Genomic DNA, 23,640 nt, shown 5'->3' with positions numbered 1-23,640 from the left:
AAAACAGAACTTGGAGGTTACTTGTTTTGGTCCTTGACCAACTATATGGTCCCCAGGATCTGAAACAACTACGTATGTGATCTTTGGCCCTCAGGCTATGAAAATTACCGGCCATATAATCTTTTTCTTTTGTATTTTAATTGTTGTTCAAGTACAGTTTTCTGCCCTTTCCCCCATCCCAGCCCTCCCCACCTCCCTTCCGTCTCTACCCCCTCTTGTTATTGATCATGTGTCCTTTATACTAGTTCCTTCAAATCCTTCCCCCGAAATTCCCTCCCCTCTCTCCTCTGGTCACTGTCAGCCTGTTTTCAATTTAAATCTTGAGCAAAATTAACCTCTGAAGAACTCAGTTTTCTCAACTAGAAAGTGGAGATACTAGTGTTTTCTTTGCTGGTTTGCTGAAAGGCTTCAAGAAGATATAGTCCCAGATAAATGCTCAGTATAGACTAGGTGCTAAATAAATTTTAAATGTAATATGCTGTGAAATTGTTTATGGAATATGTGGAATTATACTTTTCAAGAGAAACAACATATACAATGTTTTTGAACTAATAGTTATACTAGAAGCAAAATTATGTCTTATAATTACATTAAGTTATACATTAATTTGAATAAATTTAGATTTCTGATTTAAACAATGTGTTAGAATGCTTTACTGGAATGATGCTAATTAACTATAATTACAATAGCAAAATAGTTTTACGTTTAACCTTACATATAGTCTTTCATCTGAAATAACAAGTCATGCATTCTCAGTGTCTTTGTTCCAAGATTTCCATTTTGTTATTAATTACCTTAGACCTCTGTATTTTTGTCTCAACTGAACATAAATTTATCTGGGTCACTGGCTCCCAGTTGCTGAAGGTCATTTCTATGAAAAGACATTGAAATGTGAGATAAATACAATTGAAACCCGAATTATCATCATATTCAGTTCAATCATGATATATTAATTTTATGTGAATATTTTTGACATTTCAAATGTCATATAATTTATAATTTTGTTCAATGTTCCCTGAAAGTTTTTCTATCACTATAATGTCAGTATGTTAATTTTTCAAAACTGACTTATGAAGAATGTGAAGGTCAGTCTGCCTAGAACCTTGCTATGAATCAGCATATTGCTGGAGCCTAATAATTCTGTTTGAGAAATTAGCACAGATTTCAACATTTCAGTTTAGAAACAATTGTACATTAAGACAGTTGAAGTTTCTAGTTAAGATGCACCAAACCGATAGTAATTTTAGACTGTAATAAGAATACAACAAGAATGATCAGAGGAAAGGGAGCTGTCACCCATGAGACAGATTCACGTAGCAATTTGTATTTCACCGAGACAAAGGGGAAGCTAAACTCTGCAGTGAAATTTCCTTCCCATATTCTCAGTTAGGCCTACTGCTTGTAAATGAGGTCTCCCAATTATGCAGTTTTCCTGCAAGGTGGCAGTTCTCAGTCTGTTAGTACCAAGACTACATCAGGATTCCCCTGCCATGGTTACCTCAGGTGGGGTGGGAAGCTGGGAGTTCAATCTGAGGGGTTTCCTAGGCCAGAGTATGTGTATCCAGAGTATTAATGGCTGCAAGGCATTTACTGTCCATAAGGTGGCCTTTGGTTGATCACGTGGAGTCCATCTCAGCAGAGAAAGCCCTTCTCCGGATTCACATCAAATGATTCTTTCTTCATACCTTGAGAGTTGAGGTATGGTAGTTTCTTAGCTCATCATTACCTTTTCTGCTTACAAAATAATACTGCTGTGCTTTTCCTGGTTGCTTATTTTCATCACGACTGACAGTTATTCTCTTCAAAATGGATGGATGGGGAGATAGATAAATGCTGTTATCATTAGTAACATCTCAGAGAAATACACTTGAACCTGTATCCTTTAAAAGACATACCACGTTTTGCAATCCAAATGATATTTTCTCTTTATTTTACATTTTAAAATATGACTAGTGATATCTTGATGAACAATATTTCTTAAGAAATTGATAAAATTTTTAATGCTATCATCAAATGTGTCATGTTAGTCAAAACAGAAAACAATTTTTCACCACTGCAATCACCACCATCCAACTATGTGTGTAATTAAAGAGCATGCGCACTGGAACTACAAAAGCAGAAACAAGTCGGTTTTAGGACTGAACACTCTGTGGTTGAGCTAATGACAATTGGAACCAAAATAACAGAATCATATTTCAACTGATACATTTATATATCTTTCTCTCATCAATACCTATGGTTCATAATCCATCACAACTAGCAACTCTTCTTTCATTCACCAAACCTTTGCAAACTATTTACCTTTCACATTTCAGATACCATGCAAAAGCGCCTGAAGAAGGAGAAAAAGGCCAAGAGAAAACTGCAGGAAGCTTTGGAGTTTGAATCAAAGCGACGGGAGCAAGTGGAGCAAGCACTTAAGCAAGCTGCTACTAACGAGAGTGGCCTGAGGATGTTGAAAGGTAATGTCTGATTTGGCTTCATGTGCTAAAGGAAAGGAAAACCCGATTGAAAAAACAGGAAGGGAGGGAAGGAGAAGGAAGGGAGGATAGAAGGGAGGGAGGGAGAAAGGGAGGAAGGAGGCTTTGTCCAGGAATAATTAAAAAATCAATTTGAAGCTAAGCAATTTAAGTCATTAATTAAATATGTCAAAATAATCTTTATTCCGCGAGATAAATAGTTTTGTAATAACAAGAAATCCTGCTGGCTTTTGCAGTAAAAAATGTAGTACTAGTAACCTTTCTGCATCAAAACTGTAAATGTTATGGGTCCATTCATATTAAAATGCTGATGTTTAAGATTTTTTAAATTAAGAACTCTATTTTTAAAGATTTTATTTATTTTTAAAGAGAGGGGAAGGGAGGGAGAAAGAGAGGGAAAGAAACATCGATCCACTGTGTCTCGCATGTGCCCGCATGGGAATGGAAACTACCACCAAGGCACGTGCCAGACGTGAAATGGAACTCGTGACCTTTCACTTTGCAGGACACATCCAACCAACAGACATCCACTGGTCAGAGCTGCTCCTCTATTTTAATGAGCTAAACAGTAGTGGTTCATTTAATTAAGGCAGTGTTGAGGATTTAAGGAGCACCTGGTTGAAAAAGAATGTTGTAAGTAAATCCCCAGAGATCTTTTGAAAAAAGGTGCTTTTGTCATGAAATGTCTTAAAATTACAAACTTTTCTGTTTCCATTTTTAAATATGGAACCCTGAAACACTGTTTTATTTCATAGAATATTCCAGTTCCTCTTTCATAGCATATTGACAGCTCATCTATTTAACTGATATGTGTATGTTACCAGGATGAGCCTAAGGATTTTATACACATGTGTGCACATACCCTGGACACACATATGACACACTCATAAATTAAAAGGCAGGTGCTTCATTGTCCTGTACTAAGAATGCATAAAGGATTTTTACCAATGATCGATCATATCCTTTCATTTCCAAAAGTTCAAGTCCTTTTTACTCTGACTGTCTCGGATCATTCTGCTCACAATCAATAGATAGGTCTATAGTGATATAGATCATTATCTCTTGACAACTGTGCCTTGCTGAGGCAAAGAAGAAAGAGAATAAATATTAATACATTAATATTTTATACAATGTACCATGTTAGACAGTGGGAGCCAGCATCTTTACTTCCTTAAGGTTTGAAAAGTGACATTTCCGACCAGCAATGGGACAAATGTTCTGGACATTCTTATGATTTGAGGTCCTGAACTTGGAATTCTGAGGCAGTTTTACCTTTTTTATGCACATCTGAAATCCACATGTAAGTGGCTGCACTCTAGCTCCAGTGTTCTATGTTATAAAGAAAAATCAGCTGTTTCTACAGCAGGAGGGGTACCTTGTACTCAGATCATTTCCTTCTCACGTTCTTCCTTGATGGCATTGGGTGATACACCGGCATCTGTTGCCACATTACCTAAGGGTTTGCATGAGCAAATATGTATATACAGAAATGTTCATATAAATGGGGTTCTGTGTATATATATAAATTTCACATAGCCACATTTCATATTAAAATGGAAAATAAGAGGCCAACCTCTTTTTTCCTTCTCTAAAGTTTTTTTGGAAGCAATTCACATATCCCTTTGCACCTAGAAACTATACTATGGAAAGACCACAAGCCATAACCTGTGTTGTGGTGTTGGTGTGTGCTTAACATAGACAGAATCTCCTTATCTATCAGATTTTATAAATGAAAACTGCAGCATCGGGATGGAGCACTTCCACTTATGTGATTGTATCTATGTTTTTCTTTTTAAAGATTTTATTTATTTATTTTTAGAGAGAGGGAAAGGGAGAGAGAAACAGAGGGGAGGAAACGTCAATGTGTGCTTGCCTCTGGCATGCCCCCTACTAGGGACCTGGCCCACAACCCAGGCATGTACCCTGGCTGGGAACTGAACCAGTGACCCTTTGGTTTGCAGGCCAGCACTCAATCCACTGAGCCACACCAGTTCACTGTCTTTTTCTTATTCCACAGTGAAAGCATGTTACATAATAGTCAGAGACGATTTTTATGGACAGGTTATTTTCCTGCGATTTATCTCTAGAGAATAAAATGAATAAAGAAGTATTTACTATAGACCTGAAAATGTATGCCCAATTATAGCATTCACGTACAGTTTATAACACTCCTTTCTAACATAAAAAACAAATATATATACAAAACACAAAAATGCCACCCAACATTTTTATGTTATGTATAGGATCAAAGCACTGTCTTACTGATAGTTTTCACTTTAAATGGAATCAGAGGAAAACAGATTTGTACCTTAATCATGACTGTCCCTTTTTTCAGATACTGGGATCCCAGATATTGAAATAGAAAACAATGGGACTCCTCATGATAGCACTGCTATGCAAGGTACAGTTACAGCATCTTTATCTCTGTGACTGCTTAATATGTCATCCCTGGGGTTGGGGCAGGAGTGGGCCTCTGTTCATACTCTTCATATAAGTAACATTAAGTTTAGCTCTTCTTACTTTATAACAGAGTAAGAAGTCTGTATTGTTTTTTAAAAGATTATTTATATCCTCATATACATACACATGCATGTATGTACATCGTGTAAAAATACATTTATAATGTGAGCAAATTTATTGCATGTTTTAAAAAATTATTTTATTTATTTATTTTCAGAGAGAGGGAAAGGGAGGGAGAAAGAGGAGAGAAACATCAATGTGTGGTTGCCTCTGGCATGCCCCCTACTGGGGACCTGGCCTGCAACCCAGGCATGTGCCCTGACTGGGAATCGAACTGGCGACCCTTATGCTTCACAGGCCCATGCTCAATCCACTGAGCTACACCAGCCAGGGCAGCATGTTTAACTGTTAAAAAATGTACTTTTGTTATGTTAGGTATATTTTAAAAATGCATAAATGTTAATATAATTTTCCTTTTAGATGTTATGCTATAATATGCTTTTTAAAATCTCACTAATATTTGCAAAAGCCACAGGTATAATAATCATAACCTATTGATTAAGTTAAAGTGTTATTGACAACATTTTTATCAACCTTTAAATTTCAATGTAAACTTGAGAGAATTTTAGAAACCACCTAAATATGGACCAAAAAAAGCTCAGCTTCTTAGTTGTAATTTGCAGAATTCCCATAAATGCTCAGGTCCTTTAAATATCTTTAAAATATTTACTACTAAGAAAACAGATCAGGCAAATCAATATAGAGTCAAAAGCACCTACAATATTTTGACGGCTGGAGTTTTTCCAGTGTGATTCTAAGGCAGCTTTTTAGGTTTTTGTATGCTGATTATATTTACTTTCACATTTATTGTGAAAATGTCTCATCTGTTACCGAACAAGAAGAGGTCCGAGGGAGGGGCAATACAATATTTGGCCCACCTAGGGATGCCCAAAACTTCTATACAACAGGGGCCCCTCCCAAAAACAAAATACTAAAATCTACTGGGCCCTTCTGTCCGCTGCCAATTGGAAAGACATCTCTTAATGCCAGAGATTTGTGAAAAGGAAACAAAATGTTTATTTAATGCTATTCAGGCCTAATGCCACCACTAAAATATCAAAGTCCTTTAGGGTATACACCTACACCCACACAGCGCTCCCTTCTCCCACTGTCCCAACTCCGGTACCGTAAATCAGGAAAAGAGCACACGTCTGTATTGCAGGCTGCTGGCACCGTCAGCTGTGTCACTGTGCAGGATCTCGAGTTAATCCAAAGTACTGTGGTACCCTCTCATGGTCCACTGGCAAGAGTCCTTTGTACCCAGTTCCAGTCAAAGTCTCTCTTGCTTTTTCAGGCCCTGTGGCCAAAGGGGGCACCCCAAAGCCGCGTGGGCCTCTTCTACCAAAGCTGCAGGAGTCCGCACTCCACCAAAAGCATGTGGCTGTCTTCTTCACCTGGCTGCAGGGATCTCCATTCTGGCAAAGCTGCGTGGTTTTTCCTTTCACCTGGGAAAGAGGGGGTCCGCACCCTGCCAAAACCACGTGGCTCCCTCTTTCACCTCACCAAGAGGGGGTCCTCACTCTGCTGAAACCGCGTGGCTCTCTCTCATCTGGCCAAGCGGGGACCCTTCATGTCCTGGAGCCAGTCTTTTCAAGCTCTCACACAGGCCTTCTCACTCAGGAGCGCAACCCCTAGTTCCATCCTGAGTCCCAGTCCACTACCTTCTCCCTTCTCCAAACTTGGCCACTGCTATTTAACATATCTATGAAACTAGTTAAAGGTTATACATATGTTAAATAACCATTCCAGAGGTTAGCTGCAAAACTGTTGCTATGCAAAACAGCTCTCAATGGCCCTGCTCCATTTGTCCCTTCCCTCTGTGGGGGGGGGGTGAGGACATCTTATATGTCTCTCCAATATTCCTATACACTTTGAATTCTGGACACTATTCCAAATCTTTTGGGGGGGCCCCTGGCTGCACCCTGTATCAACTCTAATAAAAAAGGCATCTCCACAAGAAAATGACTTCCTAACTTTCAAAAAGGAAGAAGACCATGGATATATTGCTTGCTGGCGGTTGAAGTAATTGGTTCCTTCCCATGGTCTGGTGAAGGCAACAAACCTGGATGTCAATGGGGACCCCGGCCCGTGGGTCCGTGTGTTGTGGCTGCGATGAACAAATTTACACAGACTGCAGAAGTCCTATGGAGAAAAGGGTATAGCTTGGCCACTCTCTGAGTGAGAGAGGGCCCAGACCCCTGCCTGGACAGGCTTTTGTTACTTTTCTGGGCACATTACATCCAGGATGGTCCTCATTTACTATGCACAGGTTCACTTTAGGTGGTTACCTTTTACAGATAACAAAGGAGAGGAAGTTGCTAATTACTACAAAGAAAAAGGATATTTGCAAATGCAAGGAAAAAAGTAGTTGAACTGGTTATACTCCATCCTTGGGAGGTTTAGCACAGATTTTAGGAAGTTATTTTAAAGATATGCAGTAAACATTTCTGCCTAAATTCAGGGTGAGGGAGTTTTGGCAAAAAGCAAGCCTCAAAGTAGCCTAGGTACAATGCAGTCCTGATTCCCCAAGGGAGAACCTATCTGTGGGTGTGGGTCCTGTGTACCAACCTCACTCCCATTAGTTTTCTGAATCAGGTACTGGGCTGTATTCTCCATGCCATAAGGAATGATTCCCTATAGAACATGACCAATAGAGCTATTTGGGTTTATCTGAGAGTCACCCTTTTATGTGACAGCTTCACTGAATTTGGGAACTCTCATTAATGTAGCTTTACACATTATCTGTACAAAACCAGGAGTGTTAGAGCTCATGGATCTTCTGAGAATGAGTTTGCTTTAGCTGACCAGACAGAACTAATGCATTAACTAGGTGCCTTGCTAAATGTGAAAGCATAAATGTTTAGCTCATTCAGGAAAGCTTTTGCGGTCTCTTATGCCACCTTTGCTTGCCTGCTTTCTTCCCTCAACTTGAAGGCTATGTGTATGTCTGCAAAGCCAATTTGGATGGGACTCAGTGTTTTATCTCTCCATGTGCTGCAGTGAGTTCTATGAAGAAAACTCCAGTCGTGGTGGGCTACCACTAGTTGAGGTTGCCACCATACATCAGGGCCAGGGCAGGGTTGAATAAGCCTGACTCATTTGATCCCTTCTGAATCAGTGATACACAAATATAAACATGGTCTTTAAGGAGCATTGAGCTTGACTGCATCCCTCTTTTGATTGGGATGGGATGTAAGGTGAGCTGTGGAACTGGAAGGGCAAACCAAACATGATCAACAGGTTGTATCTTGTGACCCTTTATTCTGTGTATTTAATTTATGTGATGCCTTTAGTACATGGGATTAGCATCTTCCCCACTCTGAGATAAATACAAACTTATGAACTGTCCCAATAGTATTTCATTTCCATGTAACAAACAGCACAGCTCTTACTCATAGGTGGTTGGTTAATTAGGCGATAAAAGCAAAAGGTACATTCACACTCCATTTGGCACATTTGTTTTTATTTTAATAAAGCCTGTACAAATCAGTTGCTTTCATACTAACTTGTGATTAAGGGAAGACACATTTAATATCTGTTTTCACTAAACATAATTTGAATAAGTGCTACTAATTTTTGCTGATTAAATATAAGTGAATTAGATAGACCTTTAAAAGGCTGAAGATCGAACTTATTTAAAAGCCAGAGAATTAACTTTTATTATTTTTATTTCAAATGACAAATGAAATTGTCAACTATTTGTGGTTAGTGTTGTAAATATATGATAGATTAAAATTTCTCTTCTGAACATTCACCTTTTACATTATACTAAATAATCTTAACAAACATGATGAAAATGGAAAAGTACACATTTTTACATCTCTTAGGACAGAATTTAAGCAGCACAAGTCATAAAGTTCCTATCATCAACTTATGGAATGGATGCCATGTGTTCATATTTCAACAGAAACACAATTTAATATATAAAATAAAAAATTTAACCAAAAATTATTTATTCCATTATCCAGGGATATTGCTTTCAGAAAATATTATTAGAACTCATCTTAAATATAATCCACCAAATCAAGCAACTTAAATAATTACCTAAAAAGTCCCTATAATATTACTTATTAAGATGCTCAGAATTGAAAAACTATGTTTATATGTATTTATGAATTTCAAGAAAATGTATCATACTGGAAAACAAAATGCAAGGCTAACTATTATTTTTCCATTCTTCCTAAAGTTTTTACTCTTGTCTGTTATACTTATTTTTCTTTTGTGGCTGATTTTAATACCATTTTCATCATTTTTAATTCTATCACCTAACCATTTTTTAAACAGCAAGATTATTCCCTAACATTGTTTGTAAGAGTCAATTCATGTATGCCGATCCGATGCCATTTCAAAAAAATGTGTCTCCGTCACAGCGAACAATTCAAGCCCCAGTGAAGTCTTATCTCTTCCTATTGTCAGTACCTGTGCTGGATAGAAGTCTCCCTAGTGCTTTCCCTTTGAAATTCAATGAGTTGCATGGTGACATCTCCTTAAGAGAGTTTAAAGAGGACTCTGGAGAATGTTGCTTGGTCATGCTGGGAAGGAATAAAGTTATATACAATTTTATGATAATTTCCACTTGCCAGATTCAAACACGTATTTGAAATCTAATTAGCTTAGATATCTCATGCCTTTCATGCTTTGGATGTTGTTTGACAGACACGATATCATGCATGGACCATGGTCCAAGAAAAACATTTGTGTATATTTTGTATTTTAGCAGTCTATGATAGTGACCCTTCCTGAATATTTTAAGGTGATCAAACAGTGAATACATACTCATTTTGATGGGCATGTCCACTATAGCTGGAGGTGAAGGATTCAGTGGAACGTGTATGGGGTCCAGCAGAAATAACACCTGCTGGAGTGTGGTTCCTAGAGTCATAATACAAGTGTAATAATTTATAGTTTTAATGAACATTTCACCCAGAATTTCATATGGTGTGCTTGAGTGTGACATTGTTATGTTACAGAATGACATGCTTATGATTTTGTAATAAAAGATTTGGTAATAAAACAGGGTGTTTTTTGTGCTGGACCCGTCCACTACTACTTCCCTGCTTCGATTCTCATAACTCAGTGGGGGGCCTGCAAGACAAGTACATCAGCCATCTTATCAACCAATCTCCGCTTCACATAAAATAAACATACCCAGTGTCATTAAGTGCACCTTCAGATCAATGATTTTTGCAAATGACATTTGAGTACCATTTGTGTAGTGCATTTTTGCTGATAAAAGCACATTAAATTAGCACAACTACCAAAGTGCTGATAAAAACTCAAACCAAACAGTGGTACCATTAGCTAACGAAGTCATATATTCTCTTTACTGTGTTCTGCCATTTAGTTATTATCCTATTGGAAATCTAATTATAATCCTTTTACTCCCCAGTCAAACTTCACAGTTTTTGCAAGCTTAGCACTGACAAGTGATTTCATTACATTTGATTGCCTGCGCCCAGATTGACTTAACTTCACTTGGAGACCTAAAAGCCCTCTCAGTTTCTCAGACTCCCTGTTTGCACATTACAGCAACAGTTCCTTTAATTAATTAGCATGAACAGCAGTAACGTGAACTACTGAACAGAAAATAACATCATTTTATGATCGCAGGGAGACTTCTCCTTTTGCATGTTTATACCTTAGTTAACTTTTGTCTGACTATATCTCATTATTAGGGGCTACTGGAACAGTTGGCAGCACATGTTTCTTAAATTTTGGAAAATGGACATCATCATCTTAATAGCAACAGAGCAAACAAACCTGGTATATGAAGCTTGTGCACTTTAGAAAAGAGACAACAGCCTTCATGGACTTTCTACTAGTGAAATAAAATAAAATAAAAAGTTCAGGGGAGACAATACCATAAAATACAAGGGCAGAGTGACATATTGTTCCTGTTTCTGCTACTACATTTGTTTGGGGAAAACAAAACAAAACAAAACAGAAAATTAGGAACTGTCTCTGCAAGGGTAATGTCAAACTCTGTGATCAATTACTACATTGGCTTTTTTGGCTGTATGATTGACAATAGCACAAAATTAACACTGGGATACACATTTCCTCTGACATTTTTCCATAAATATGGTGGAATCTTAAGTAATAGTTTGGTTTTTTTATACTAACACTCCTGAAGTAGATATGAAGTCCAGTCTACATGTCAAAAGTAAACCAAATTTTGCCCTAGCTGGTGTGGCTCAGTGGATTGAGTGCCAACCTGTGAGTCAAAGGGTTGGCAGTTTCATTCCCAGTCAGGGAACATGCCTGGGTTTCTGGCCAGGTCGCCAGTAGGGGGCATGTGAGAGGCAATTACACACAGATATTTCTCTCCCTCTTTCTCCTTCCCTTCTCCTTCTCTAAAAATAAATAAATAAAATCCTTAAAAAAGTAAATCAAATCAAACCTACTTAACCTTTTCTTCCATCTGAACCATTTCTTTGTTCTAAAAAAATGTGGGGGCTTACTCCGCCATTATAGACTGAGCACTCTAAAATATAATGTGCATGATCTTACTGATGCACAACTTGGTTAAGATGACACTGAAGAATACAAAGCAAATTGACTAAAGTATCATTTGAGTCTAAAAGCAATGGACACAATTTTTTTTTAATCTGGGGGAATGCTCCCTGACTTTACTCATGCTTTCTTTTTTTCTTTCTTTTTAAATTATATTCTATTGATTATGCTATTACAATTGTCAAGATTTTTCCCCCTTTGACCCTTTTACTCAGCACCCCCCACTTCTTCAGGCAATCCCCCACACCACTGTTCACATCCATGGGTCATGTGTATAAGTCCTTTGGCTACTTCATTTTCTATACTGTGCTTTACATCCCTACAGCTACTCTGTAACTTCCTATTTGTACTTCTTAATCTCCTCACCTCTTCACCAATTCTCTCCCTCCCCTGTCCCATCTGGCAACCATCCAAACACTGTCCATACTCAAGATTCTATCTCTGTTCTTCCTGTTTGCTTAGTTTTGATTTTTAGATTCAATTGTTGATAGATATGTACTTTTTGCCATTTAGTTCTGATGGTATTGCTCTGATCATTGTTCTGATCATAGTCCTGATCTTGTTTTTCTTAAATAAATCCCTTTAACATTTCATGGAATAAAGGTTTGCTGATGGTGAACTCCTTTAGCTTTACATTGTCTGGGAAACTCTTTGTCTGCCCTTCGATCCTCAATGATAGCTTTGCTGGGCAGAGCAATCTCGGTTGCAGGCCCCTGCTTTTCATGACTTTGAATATTTCTTGCCAATCCCTTCTGGCATACAAATTTTCTTTTGAGAAATCAGCTGACAGTCTTATGGGAGCTCCCCTGAAGGTAACTAAACGTTTTTCTCTTGCTGCTTTTAAGATTCTATCTTTATCTTTAACCTTTGGCATTTTAATTATGATGTCAAAAATACACACATATTTTACAGTGTCATTTAATATAGATATTTATAATATATAACTTTTAACATATATTTATACTATCAAAGATATATCAATATGTATATTCTTACCCATTATCTCAAAATCAGCCTGAACTGCAAATAGTCTTCCTTGATTCGCAATATCTATTTCTTCCCTCTTCGCTACTTGCTTGGAAATCTTTAACAACACTCCTCCAAAAAAGCTTAAGATGCCATGCCAAAACATATTGCAAGCAATTACTGTTGAGCTCATTTTGTCATTGCAGAATTTGGTAGAACAGCAGCGAAATTGCTGCTAGGAGCAAGTAGGAGGACTTGAAATGATAAATCACCTATGATTTCCTGTCATGTATGTGATATGACAAGAAAAATTAAAAGGAGAACAGATAGAATTTCTCTATAGGGTTTTCTACCAACTCCAACAGACTACTTCCTGCCCTACTGTCATTAATCATTAATTTCCCTCCCATTTCTTGTCTTGTAACATGTTGGAAGATATACACAGGCACTCTAATATCCAATTTTAAAGTGGAAATATTGTTTTGTAAACTGTACAGCATGTCAAAGATTAGAGAAATTGTGAGAAATGAAACCTTTTCCTCTTAAATGCTTCCTTGAAGAGTAGGAACATTTTACCACCCAGGGAAACCTCTGCTGAGCCACCATCACAGAGTGGGTAAGGCTCTAGCAACCCCCCCCACACCTGTGATCGAGCATATTTCTCTAAAGCAGTAGGTTTTTTTTTCCCTGTATGTTTTTCTAGATGGCCTGAGATTTTTACTTTCTTCCCCAGGAAATATTCGTCTTTCACTTTCTTCATCCTCCACAAGTTTTTTTTTTTTTCCAAATCTTGATTGATGGTCCCTCCCAGACCATGTGCTTTGGCTGTGAAATACCTTTCAGGTTATAGCACACAGTATTCTTCTAGTTATTTCTTGGAAGAATGTGAAAAGCTTACATCGTGTGATAATTTAGGGCCTAGTTGCCATGGGGTTGCTTGCAGTGCTTATCATTGTATTGTTAACTGAATATTTGCAATGATTGAAAGTCTGTCACACTAATTGTGATGATGGTAAAAATTTTTATCTACAAATCTGAGTTACAATTCTACTTATATCTCACTCACATAATAGATGATGTTGTAGTTATAGTGATAGCAAGATGGTAAGGTTTTCAGACCAAAATAGGTTGTTCTGCTAGTCAGCATTTTGGGGTATACAAAAGTAATCTACTAATTAAAACATCTTTCTGACTATGATCTAGAAAGGTTGTTTAACTCACCTCTTATAACTGCTTAACCAGTTACTTTATGCCTCATTCTCTTTACATATGTAATACAATTTTTTAAGCTTAAGATTCACCCTATCCCAGGTAGATCTGAGAAGCACAGAAAAGGAAAGATTTTCTTTCATTAAAAGTTTGTCTTATTATTCACTTTCACATTTTTTCTATTGTATTTATTTATTTTTAGAGAGAAGGAAAGGGAGGGAGAAAGAGAGGGAGAGAAACACCAATGTGTGTTTGCCTCTTGTGTGCTCCCTACTGGGGACCTGGCCCACAACCTAGGCATGTGCCCTGATTGGGAATCAAACTGATGACCTTTTAGTGTGCAAGCCAGCACTCAATTCACTGAGCCACACCAACCAGGGCATATGTGTGTTTTAATGAAGAAAACAGGCACCATTTTCATAGAAGGCTGTGACAATAGGCCATTGTTGTCACGCCACTTTAAAAAATAGAATTACCCCAGCTGATGTAGCTCAGTGGATTTGGCACGGGCCTGTGAAGCAAAGGGTAGGTTGTTTGATTCCCAGTCAGGGCACATGCCTGGGTTGCAAGCCAGGTCCCCAGTAGGGGACACATGAGAGGTAACCACACATTGATGTTTCTCTCCCTCTCTTTCTTCTTCCCATCCCCTCTCTCTAAAAGTAAATACATAAAAATATTTAAAAAAATAGAATTACTCTGTTGCTGCCACATTTATTGGCACATAAAATTTGTGCTATGTGGTTCTTCTGTGCCAAGTTGCTCATTGTAGATGGAAGGAGGAGTTGATAGCCCCAAATTGGAATAATCAGGGAAAATAATCCTAGTATTTGGATAGCTTAGAGAACTTTGTGCTTCCTCATTGGTAACCATTCAGTCACAAAGAGGACCTAGTCCTCTAGCAGGGTTATGCCCATATGATAGGTAAGGAAGATATCATGACCCCTGTTTTGTGAGTATGGAAATAACCTAAGAGAAGTTAATTGGCTTGCAACTGATGACAGATTCTAACACACAGGGGGCTAAAATCCCTCTCCAATTGCCCTTACTATCATTCCATACGATAGTACCACTATCTTTACATACCTGTGAAAATCTGTCATAGTTCATTAGCTAGCAGGATACATTAAGTGGAGTACAATATTCCCACGCAAAACAACCCATAAGGGGTGGAGGGATGGCTTCACCAGTGTGTAGTTAATTAAACAGGTATAATTTAATAACTTCTGCCTTAGGACTTTGCAGAGATTGGGTGAGGATTACACAAATACCATACATCTGTCCTCTCTATTTAAAACTGTCTAGAGAAGATGAAATAGCAGTAGAAAGAAAGTGTCCTATTTGTGGCTAAACTCATATCACCCTAGCAGAATTAGACCTTTATAGACACTCAGTTATAGAATTTTAAGCCAGATTTCTTTACTGTGTGTGGGTCACTAAGATAAATTTTCATTTGTTTGTTCTGGGGAACTTCTTTCTCATGTACAGTAGCCATGTAACATTGATTTTGAAAATAAAAGTGAATTTTAAAAAAAGATATTCTTTAGAACTTTATACAGAACTCATTCCTCCTTAAAGTCCCTTGACAATATATGATTTACTTGTTTAATGTCTGGGCATTAACATTGGTCATGATCTACATACCGAAGATGGCAGCTACTTTACCCTAATAATGTAAATGGTTATTTGGGCAACATTCTTACCAAATTCTCTGTTAGCTTTTTTAAAAGCACCATAAATGTTTCTTCTCTAGTTTCCTATTCTCAATTGACTCAGAACTTGGGTGCAGAAGATGGCTGGTATTTTAAAACATGCCTCTCCTGAGATTGTGAGTCTTTAGACACAAAAGGATCAGATTTGATTGGGCTAGCGTTATCTGTAGGCTGTTCCCTGGAAAGAAAGATGGGGAAATTACTAGAAAAAAAAAGAGAAATTATTGGTAAACTATTGCCATTAGTTCACAGATAAGTTAGCTACTCAAAAGAAACATTTGCTTCCCCAAAGCATGGTAGCAATGAGAAAACTATTAGTTCTTAAGAAAATCCCATTATTTATACAGGTGAATAAGAGGTGAGGAAACACCAGGGCGGGGGGTGGGAAGCCATGAGTCCTGGGTAGGAAAAAAATTTTTTTTCTAAACATAAATTTAAACCTTCAAAAAACATTATGGACACAGTTCTTGGTAGTTTCAAAAAGCAGTGAGAAATTCCTTTTAAATAACCATTATATCAGGGAAGGAAACCTCATCCTGAGGGGAAATCATTGACAAGGATTTCAACTCACAGAATGGTGCGGATCTTTAGTCTGTGAAGGGGAAAAGAAACCTTTCTAAATGCCTTGCTTATTAAGCTAGTCATGCGCTTCACTGCAGGCCGTAAAGCAGTGGAACACACATAAGGGGCTCATAAGTATATTTTAGAGTTATGGAATATCATTTACACCATTTTTATGTTGTCAATATCACCCCCAGAGATTAAGTGTTCAACTACTGTAAATCTACAGTTTTGCTCACCTTTGTATAATTTCATTTTTAATAGAATGAAACATACATCGAGGAATATATGGTGAAGGAATAAGCCAAATAAAACAATGCTTTTCTTGTGCACGGATTCATTGAACTGAAGAACATATATAGCATGGCAAAATACTACAAAACCAGTTTGTGGTTTTCAGAGTTCATTATGTAGATTTTGGATTTGGTTTTGCTGGAATGAAATTTTGATCTGCTTTTTTTTTGTTTTCTTTGCAGCCTGAACGCTGATGCCCAAACTCCAACTGATCATAGGCACAAATAGCGCGCTGTGGCAGTTACCTGCTTCTCTAGTGTTGTAATTCTTTAGCATTCATGCTCACATTGTTAAACTATGGAACCGTCAGTTTCTGTTTGTTTATTACCAATAAATAAAACCTTGCACGTACAGGCAAAATGTGCTAGAGAATGGGCTTTCCACACTTTTAGGGGATAATCATAATGATGCTTATGATATTGTTACTTCGATAACCCTTTTGTTCCACACAGCAGCTTAGTGGGGTAAGTAGGTGGAAGAAGTTTTTAGACAGAGAAAATGCTATGTCTAAATGGTGTGGCAGACACAGCCACTTCAAGCTGTGATTGCTATGAAATAGCTTTCTGTTCGGCTGACCTGGGATTGAACAGGAATGATGTGAGAGGGTAATCCATTTGTGCAAATGATCAATATATGTTATGACTGTTTTAGAGCTCATCTTTCTAAAAGATACATGTTGCTTGTAGTGCTCTCTAAAGGAATAGAGAGAAGTCCAGTTTGTAGATATCACCATGGCCAGTTCTTTTCATATGTAGATGGGGGAGCAGTTTACTTAATCCCTTTCTACTAGCACATTCCTAATCTGTAAAGAAGGCAGTGATATAAACACATGCACGAGCTACCGAAAACACCCCTTGAATTTTTTCTGCTGTCCTCCCATTTTCAATACTGCTTCCTCTTTAGTAAGCTATTATCAAGCAAACAACAAAAAAATCTGTAGGCATACGCAAGGAAAAAGGCAGATATGATGGGTCGGTCACATCACAGGTACTTTCCTTCGCACACCCTCTGGTTTACACATGGCAAGATGCCTAAAATGTTCTAATGATTAGAACCAAATGGGTCATTTAGCTTGAATTGTCCAGGAAATGGCCTCACATATCTTTAACTGTTTACTTAATGGACACTTATCCAAATGCAGATGACAAATACCTGTCATCATTATTTTCATGCTTCCTAAGAATCAAATAGAGCACTATAATATATTAAATGGTACTCGAGTGATTGAAATGATCTGATGCCCTTCCTAAAGTGCCCACCTTACCCAAGCAAAATCTGATCCACTCTGTTATTCTTACATGTGCTCAAGAATGAGGTTGTTGTAACAAAAGTGCCACTCATTGTATGGAAAAGGCCGTAATCACTTCCCTGTGGCACTACGTGCCATTTCTTCTGGAATGGCCACCTACTCTACACACTTCTAAATATGACATCACTTCATACTAATGTGACATTCCAGTCATTTCATGCTCTGAAGAACTTTCTTATGTGGTACAGGCATTTGGCTTCTTGTGCTTTCTAGAGTCTGCAGAAGGAGGTCTACTTGTATCTACTTTAACCGAAGTTAGTATAATAATGCAAATTAGAAGTATGTCATGGAGGAGGACTGGGGCATTTAAATAAAATTTTAAAACATTTTATGAATGCCAAATATCTGAATTAAATAGCACAGAGGTATAACTAAAAATGTAATACCCAGAAAAGTCTCATTATTTGACAAGCAAACTGCATTTATTGAACTATAGGGGACATTGAACAGCATTTTCAAATGAACCAAGTCACTTAAAAACAAACTAGTGTCTTTTTCCAGATAGGTATGTTTAACTGACTTTGGTTGAACTATAATGCATACCTGTGTTTTTTCTGGCCTTTCCCCCCATACCTGCCTTTATTATGACACCCAATTTTAGCTTTTTCCTTTTCGTCAGCCTCAGATACACAGGGTCCAGCAGAAGTAATGCCTGCTGGAGTGTGGTTGGTAGGGTAATAATATGGGTGTGATAATTTATAGTTTTAATCTAAACACTTCACCTATGTCACATGGTGTGCTTGAGTATAATGTTGCTATGTTACAGAATTACATGCTTATGATTTTGTGATAAAAGATTTGTAATTAAAAGGGGTGTTAGTTGTGCCAGACCCTGTATATAAGAGACTCACACATTTAAATTTGGAAGAGTCAGGTGTTGGTGTTTTTGAGATAACTCAGCTGATCCGCAGAGGCACATCCCTGGTGTGGAAGGACTGTATGGGCCTTTGTCCTTATTTTTAAAATGGTCATATTTGTGTCTCAAATTCTCCCTTTTACTTATCTAATAAATCTTAAAACACTGAATGTCAGTTATCCCCAAATGTCAGTGGGTGTCACTCCTTGCAAGCTCCCAAGCTCCCTCTGCAGAGAGGCTTGGTTCCTGGTTCTTCCTGATCTTTAATCTTGTTGACTTCCAAAATGCATATTACATCATCCCTGTTTGGACTCCAGTCCAAAACCCTCTTAAAAACACGAAACATTCAATTACAAATTAGCTGTTTTCTGTTCCTAATGAAGTGAGTAGGCCAGGTCCGGATTAAAATTCAGCTACTGCTCTCCTCTGTTTATGGTGCCAGATGTTTCTGTTTTATCTAGGAGTTTACTTTGACAGCTAGTACTAAATGATAAATCACTCATATTGCAGCCGAAATGCATTCAGAAATGGAAATGTGGCGAACTTTGAGATCGCTCCAAGGACCCGTGTTAGTTACCAGGTCAGCGTTGGCTCCTCTCTTAGGATCGCTCAGTACTGGTACCTGTGAACCATTAACACAATGCGTCAGTGTTAGCATGTGACACGAAAGTATATTTTGCTACTATTATATGCTAAGTTAGGAGCAAAACTTTTACTACTACGAAATCTCACTTTCATTGTATTCTGGATAGAAAAATGGACTCATAGTAATACTGTCTTCTTTTTGCTGACTTCATTTTTCTTTGGATTTTTGAGCTGCTGTTGGAAACAGTTCGTGATAGGCCTTATAAACTGGCACATTTAATGATGTGGCAGAAATGTTTGTCTTTTTTATAAGGTATATAATTAAACATGCTAAACGAGGGAGATTTTCCCAAATTTCCTTTTTTTCTAAAGGGCAGTGATGATTGCTTTGTGGCATTTGTTACTAGGATTATGTCCCGTTTTTTTCACTGGGTATTAGTTTTGTTTTGTAATCGCTTTCAAGTTTGTAATGTTCACAGTTTCTATTGTGTGAGTTAAGCAGTTTAGCTATTTTGTATACATTTCAATCCTGGTAAAATGAGTGTCTACCTTTTGATGTTGAAGAACTTCTCTTTGACATTTAGGCTTTGTGTACAGAGGATGAGGTAGGCTGGAAAACAGAGCACCTATCTGGTGAATTTGATCAGAATAAATATTCTCAGATGCCACAAAGGAGTCTGAATAATTCTCTGGGGTGGCAAATGGCCAGGGAGTTTTCAAAAATTCAAGTTTTGTTTTCTTCTGGTCACTGGAAGTATTCAGGTGAATTTCATAGGCCTTTTGTCCTTTTGCCCTGAAATGAACTCTGACCCCCCCAGGTCATGACAGCAGCATAAACACAAATTGTTTTGTTCTTCTATCCCTTACCATACCCTTATTTTTGGTTCAGAGGTACTATCCAGAAAATTCCCCCAACACTCTGCAATACCTTCTACACAAAAAGAATAAGTATTTTAAAGATGTTATACAGAAGGCTCAAAAAAAGATATATTTCCCTCCTGACAATGCTAAGCTTTGACATGACTGAATTAGTATTTTAGGCTTGGCTGATCAGTCCAACAATGAAAATGCAGTCTCTTTTCTATGTGAAATTGATACATTTCACTCAGACACATAGACTTTAAGTGTTTCCTAAGTGTGGGTGATGGATTTGTACTGATCGTCCACATTTTGTTTACTGGTTCTTTTCTGACTAATTTTTATGAGGTTGCTGGCTACAGCCTGAGGCCCTAACCCATGGCAATGGAAGAGAACAAGGCTAGACTAAAAGAGGTAGAGACATTTTTTAAAAATTAATTCCAATTAGAGTTTTTCCCCACACCATCAAATATTTTCTAACCCTGGAAAGGAATGGGTTCTTTTGAATACCAACATTTCCATAGATATTGGTTTGACCCAACACTATGGTTAAAATCAGAATCAGAACTGGAAAAGAATCACACAGTCTCCCGGTTAACTTGAGAGAAAATGCTAAGTATTCAAAGCTGTCATTCCTTTATGTCATGACTGGACACTCCTTTCTCTCTGTTTCGGTGCAGCATAGGGATCTCAAATATCACTATTATGTCCAAAAAGCAAAAGTAATGTAGATAACTATACACATCATAGTTTATGAAAAGAGTCGTAATATGTCAGTGCTGTAGAAAGAACAGAAGCTGTAGCATGAAACTGGAGGGAATCTGTGAAAACGATGCATTGACACATAGGAATGCTATAAAATTTCAACCTTTATTGATACTGAATGAAGCCTGTCACATCACATCATTTAGGTTCCTGAAGATGGGTTAGTATGTTTAAGCACGGATCTGACTTAATCCTCCGAAGAACTAACTTGCTTTCTGTTTTTAAAGGAGGTAACTTTTACTGTTTAGCAATGGGTCAACAGCTGTGCTCAACCTGACTTTACACGAACGAAGATGCTCATCGTTCCAGTTTATCTCTGAAAATCTTCAACATGGAGTTACTGCAGTTGTGTTTATTAGCAAAGCTTTATTTACTGAAGCAGCTATTCAACCTATATTGTGTTATAAAAAAAGGGAACATGTGTACATTTAAAAAGCAATGATGTGAACTTTGTCCTCGCATTAGTTTGACCAGTTTAAGAATATGAGCTAAATCCTCATGGCTTAAGTATCTTGACCATATTTGATGCTTTTCTATGCTCACTTCAGCTTGGCTTTTTGTCTTTTAAGAGAAAGAAATTTGGTAGTGTGTTAGAGACTAGAAACATATGTATGGTTTCTCTGTTCTACCATATATTAAGTTAAAGTACACCTTCTTTGTTTAAAATGTACTTGCTAAACTTCAGCATAAATAAAAGCATTTTGACTTTGTCAGTTGTCACTAAGTTTTTGTTTTCAAGTTTCCAGCTGCAGTCCTTGAAGAAGAGTCATGGTGCAAATGAAAATATAGGACCTGGGAAAGCATTTGAAAAGCTTTCTGCACCTAGTTGGTGCGGCTCAGTGGATTGAGCGTGGGCCTGTGAACCAGACAATCGCGGGTCGATTCCCAGTCAGGGCACATGCCTGGGTTGCAGGCCAGTTCCCTGCAGGCCAGTTCCCAGCAGGGGATGCACGGAGGCAACCATACATTGATGTTTCTCTCCCTCTCTCCTTCCCTTCCCCTCTAAAGATAAACAAATAAACCCTTAAAAAAAGGTTTCTGAGGTTTGATTATTTTCAAACAAATATGAACTTACATGGTATTTTCAGCCCCCCTGTTTCAATAGGCCAACAGTAGTTTCCTCACTTGTTCTACAGAATCACACCAGACTTCCTGTTTCTGGCTGTGTGTGCTGAGCAAAACTGCTAAGAAGGAAGTCTAGCAGACCTGAGATGAAGAAAAAGTGTGATGGGTGAAGACTGAAAAATGTTTTCTGAATATGTAGTATTTCTAAAACTTTCTTCTCAAACCACCTTCAGTAGAGGATAAAAAGAAGAAAGAAGAAGGAAAGAAAGAAAGAAAGAAAGAAAGAAAGAAAGAAAGAAAGAAAGAAAGAAAGAAAGAAAGAAAGAAAGAAAGAAAGAAAGAAAGAAAGAAAGAAAGAAAGAAAACAAAGGATCTTATACCTACTCTGGCCCAGAGAAATTCCAGGCATCCATATCTAAATGTCCCTTATATATAATGCAGTGGTGTCAAACTCATTTTCACCAGAGGCCATATCAGCCTCACAGTTGCCTTCCAAGAGCCGAATATAATTTAGGACTGTGTAAATGTAACTACTCCTTAACTAGGGGCAAGGAGCTTGCTGCTGCCACCAGGTAGAAACAAGGTGCAGGCCAAATAAAACAAGATGGAGGGCCTTGTGTTTGCCACCTGTGACCTAATGAAACAACAAGGCTACATATTTTTGTCAAAAGCCCAATGCCGTAGACCTGTCCTACAATTGATCTTATCTTCCTTCGCCTTCTCTTTGGTTAAAATCCCAGAGCCCACCCAAATTCTGGTGACCAAGAAACATGTCAGTTTTTCTGGTTTACTCCTCACCCTACCTTGTAAAAGATATGTTGCACCCCACAGTGCTGCTAGCCAGTCAGGCCCAAACTGGAAGCCTTGTACTTTGGAACCATGCTGCTTAATTCCATACATGTTTGACCTCACCATCACCTCTTCACCATTAACATTTAGAAAAATTTTAAGATTTTTGAGAAGATCCTGGCTGCTGTGGCTGAGTGGATTGAGTGCCAACCTGAAAACCAAAGTGTCACTGGTTCCATTCCCAGTCGAGGGACATGCCTGGGTTGTGGGCCAGGTCCCCAGTCAGGGCCATGCAAGGGGCAACCACACATTGAGGTTTCTCTCCCTTTTTTTCTTCCTCCCTTCCCCTCTCTCTAAAAATAAATAAACAAAATCTAAAAAAAAACCTATAGACTGACTAAAATAACTTTGTAAGAAACTGTAAAAATCTACAGCCACCAAGTAAACACACAATCAAGGAAAGGCCATATTCAAAACAGTGTTTGTATCATTTTTAGAAAGATCAAAACTGATATTGAAGCAAAATTTTGCTACTTCAACTTCAACCAATTGGAGGAAAGCTACCTTAAATCACACACATAGCTCCTTATTGAAAATGATAGAAATCCTTCAGATGTTACAGGTAATATAAAACGAATGCACAGTTTTATCCCCATTTGCACTATGTGCATGCATGTGTGACACACTCAGGATACACACACAAAACACATCTGCTTATATTTGTAAATAAATGACTGAAATCAAATATGGACTTTTTAAAATTATTTTCACCTGATTCAATTCTCTTTGGAAATATATGAGAAGCTAAGTTATGATATTTGAAAAGAAAGTCAGGTGTGAAGGTAGTTGGCTCCCATTGGGAAGGGTGGCAGTCATTTTATTGTATCCACACCTAGAGGTGGATGATGATCCTGAAGCTCGGCTCTTTAATGGTTTAAATAATAAGTCCCCTTCATCAACCTCATCCTGGCCATATAATAGTTTGCCTTTTTATACCTTATCTCAGTTACATGCCAGTCCTTCTATAGAGTTTATAGTTTTCAACTAAAGATAGTAGAACCAAGAATACATACCTGGGACCTTAAGTCCTGATGCAAGATTAGAAGTGTGGATGGTTGAAATTCCAGCAAAGCAAATGTACTGATTTAACAATGGTGAGGC

The 23,640-nt window shown here is 37.8% G+C and overlaps 1 protein-coding gene across 1 annotated transcript in view; it reads left to right on the top strand.

Annotated features, from left to right (window-relative positions):
* DACH2 (dachshund family transcription factor 2) overlaps positions 1–21,244 on the top strand; it is a 492,266-nt gene extending 471,022 nt beyond the window's left edge. The window contains exons 11-13 of the mRNA XM_053662409.1: positions 2,316–2,462; positions 4,816–4,881; positions 16,435–21,244. Of these exons, the coding sequence (XP_053518384.1) occupies positions 2,316–2,462; positions 4,816–4,881; positions 16,435–16,439 (218 nt within the window). The 3' untranslated portion in view covers positions 16,440–21,244. The remainder of the gene's footprint in view (positions 1–2,315; positions 2,463–4,815; positions 4,882–16,434) is intronic.
* Positions 21,245–23,640: the final 2,396 nt, after the last annotated feature.

This window comes from Artibeus jamaicensis, unplaced genomic scaffold (genome assembly GCF_021234435.1).
Source record: "Artibeus jamaicensis isolate MK-2021 breed Jamaican fruit bat unplaced genomic scaffold, CSHL_Jam_final contig_241, whole genome shotgun sequence".
NCBI lineage: Eukaryota > Metazoa > Chordata > Mammalia > Chiroptera > Phyllostomidae > Artibeus > Artibeus jamaicensis.
The sequence above is the reverse complement of the archived record's forward strand: the minus strand, read 5'-3'. Positions and strand labels throughout refer to the sequence as shown.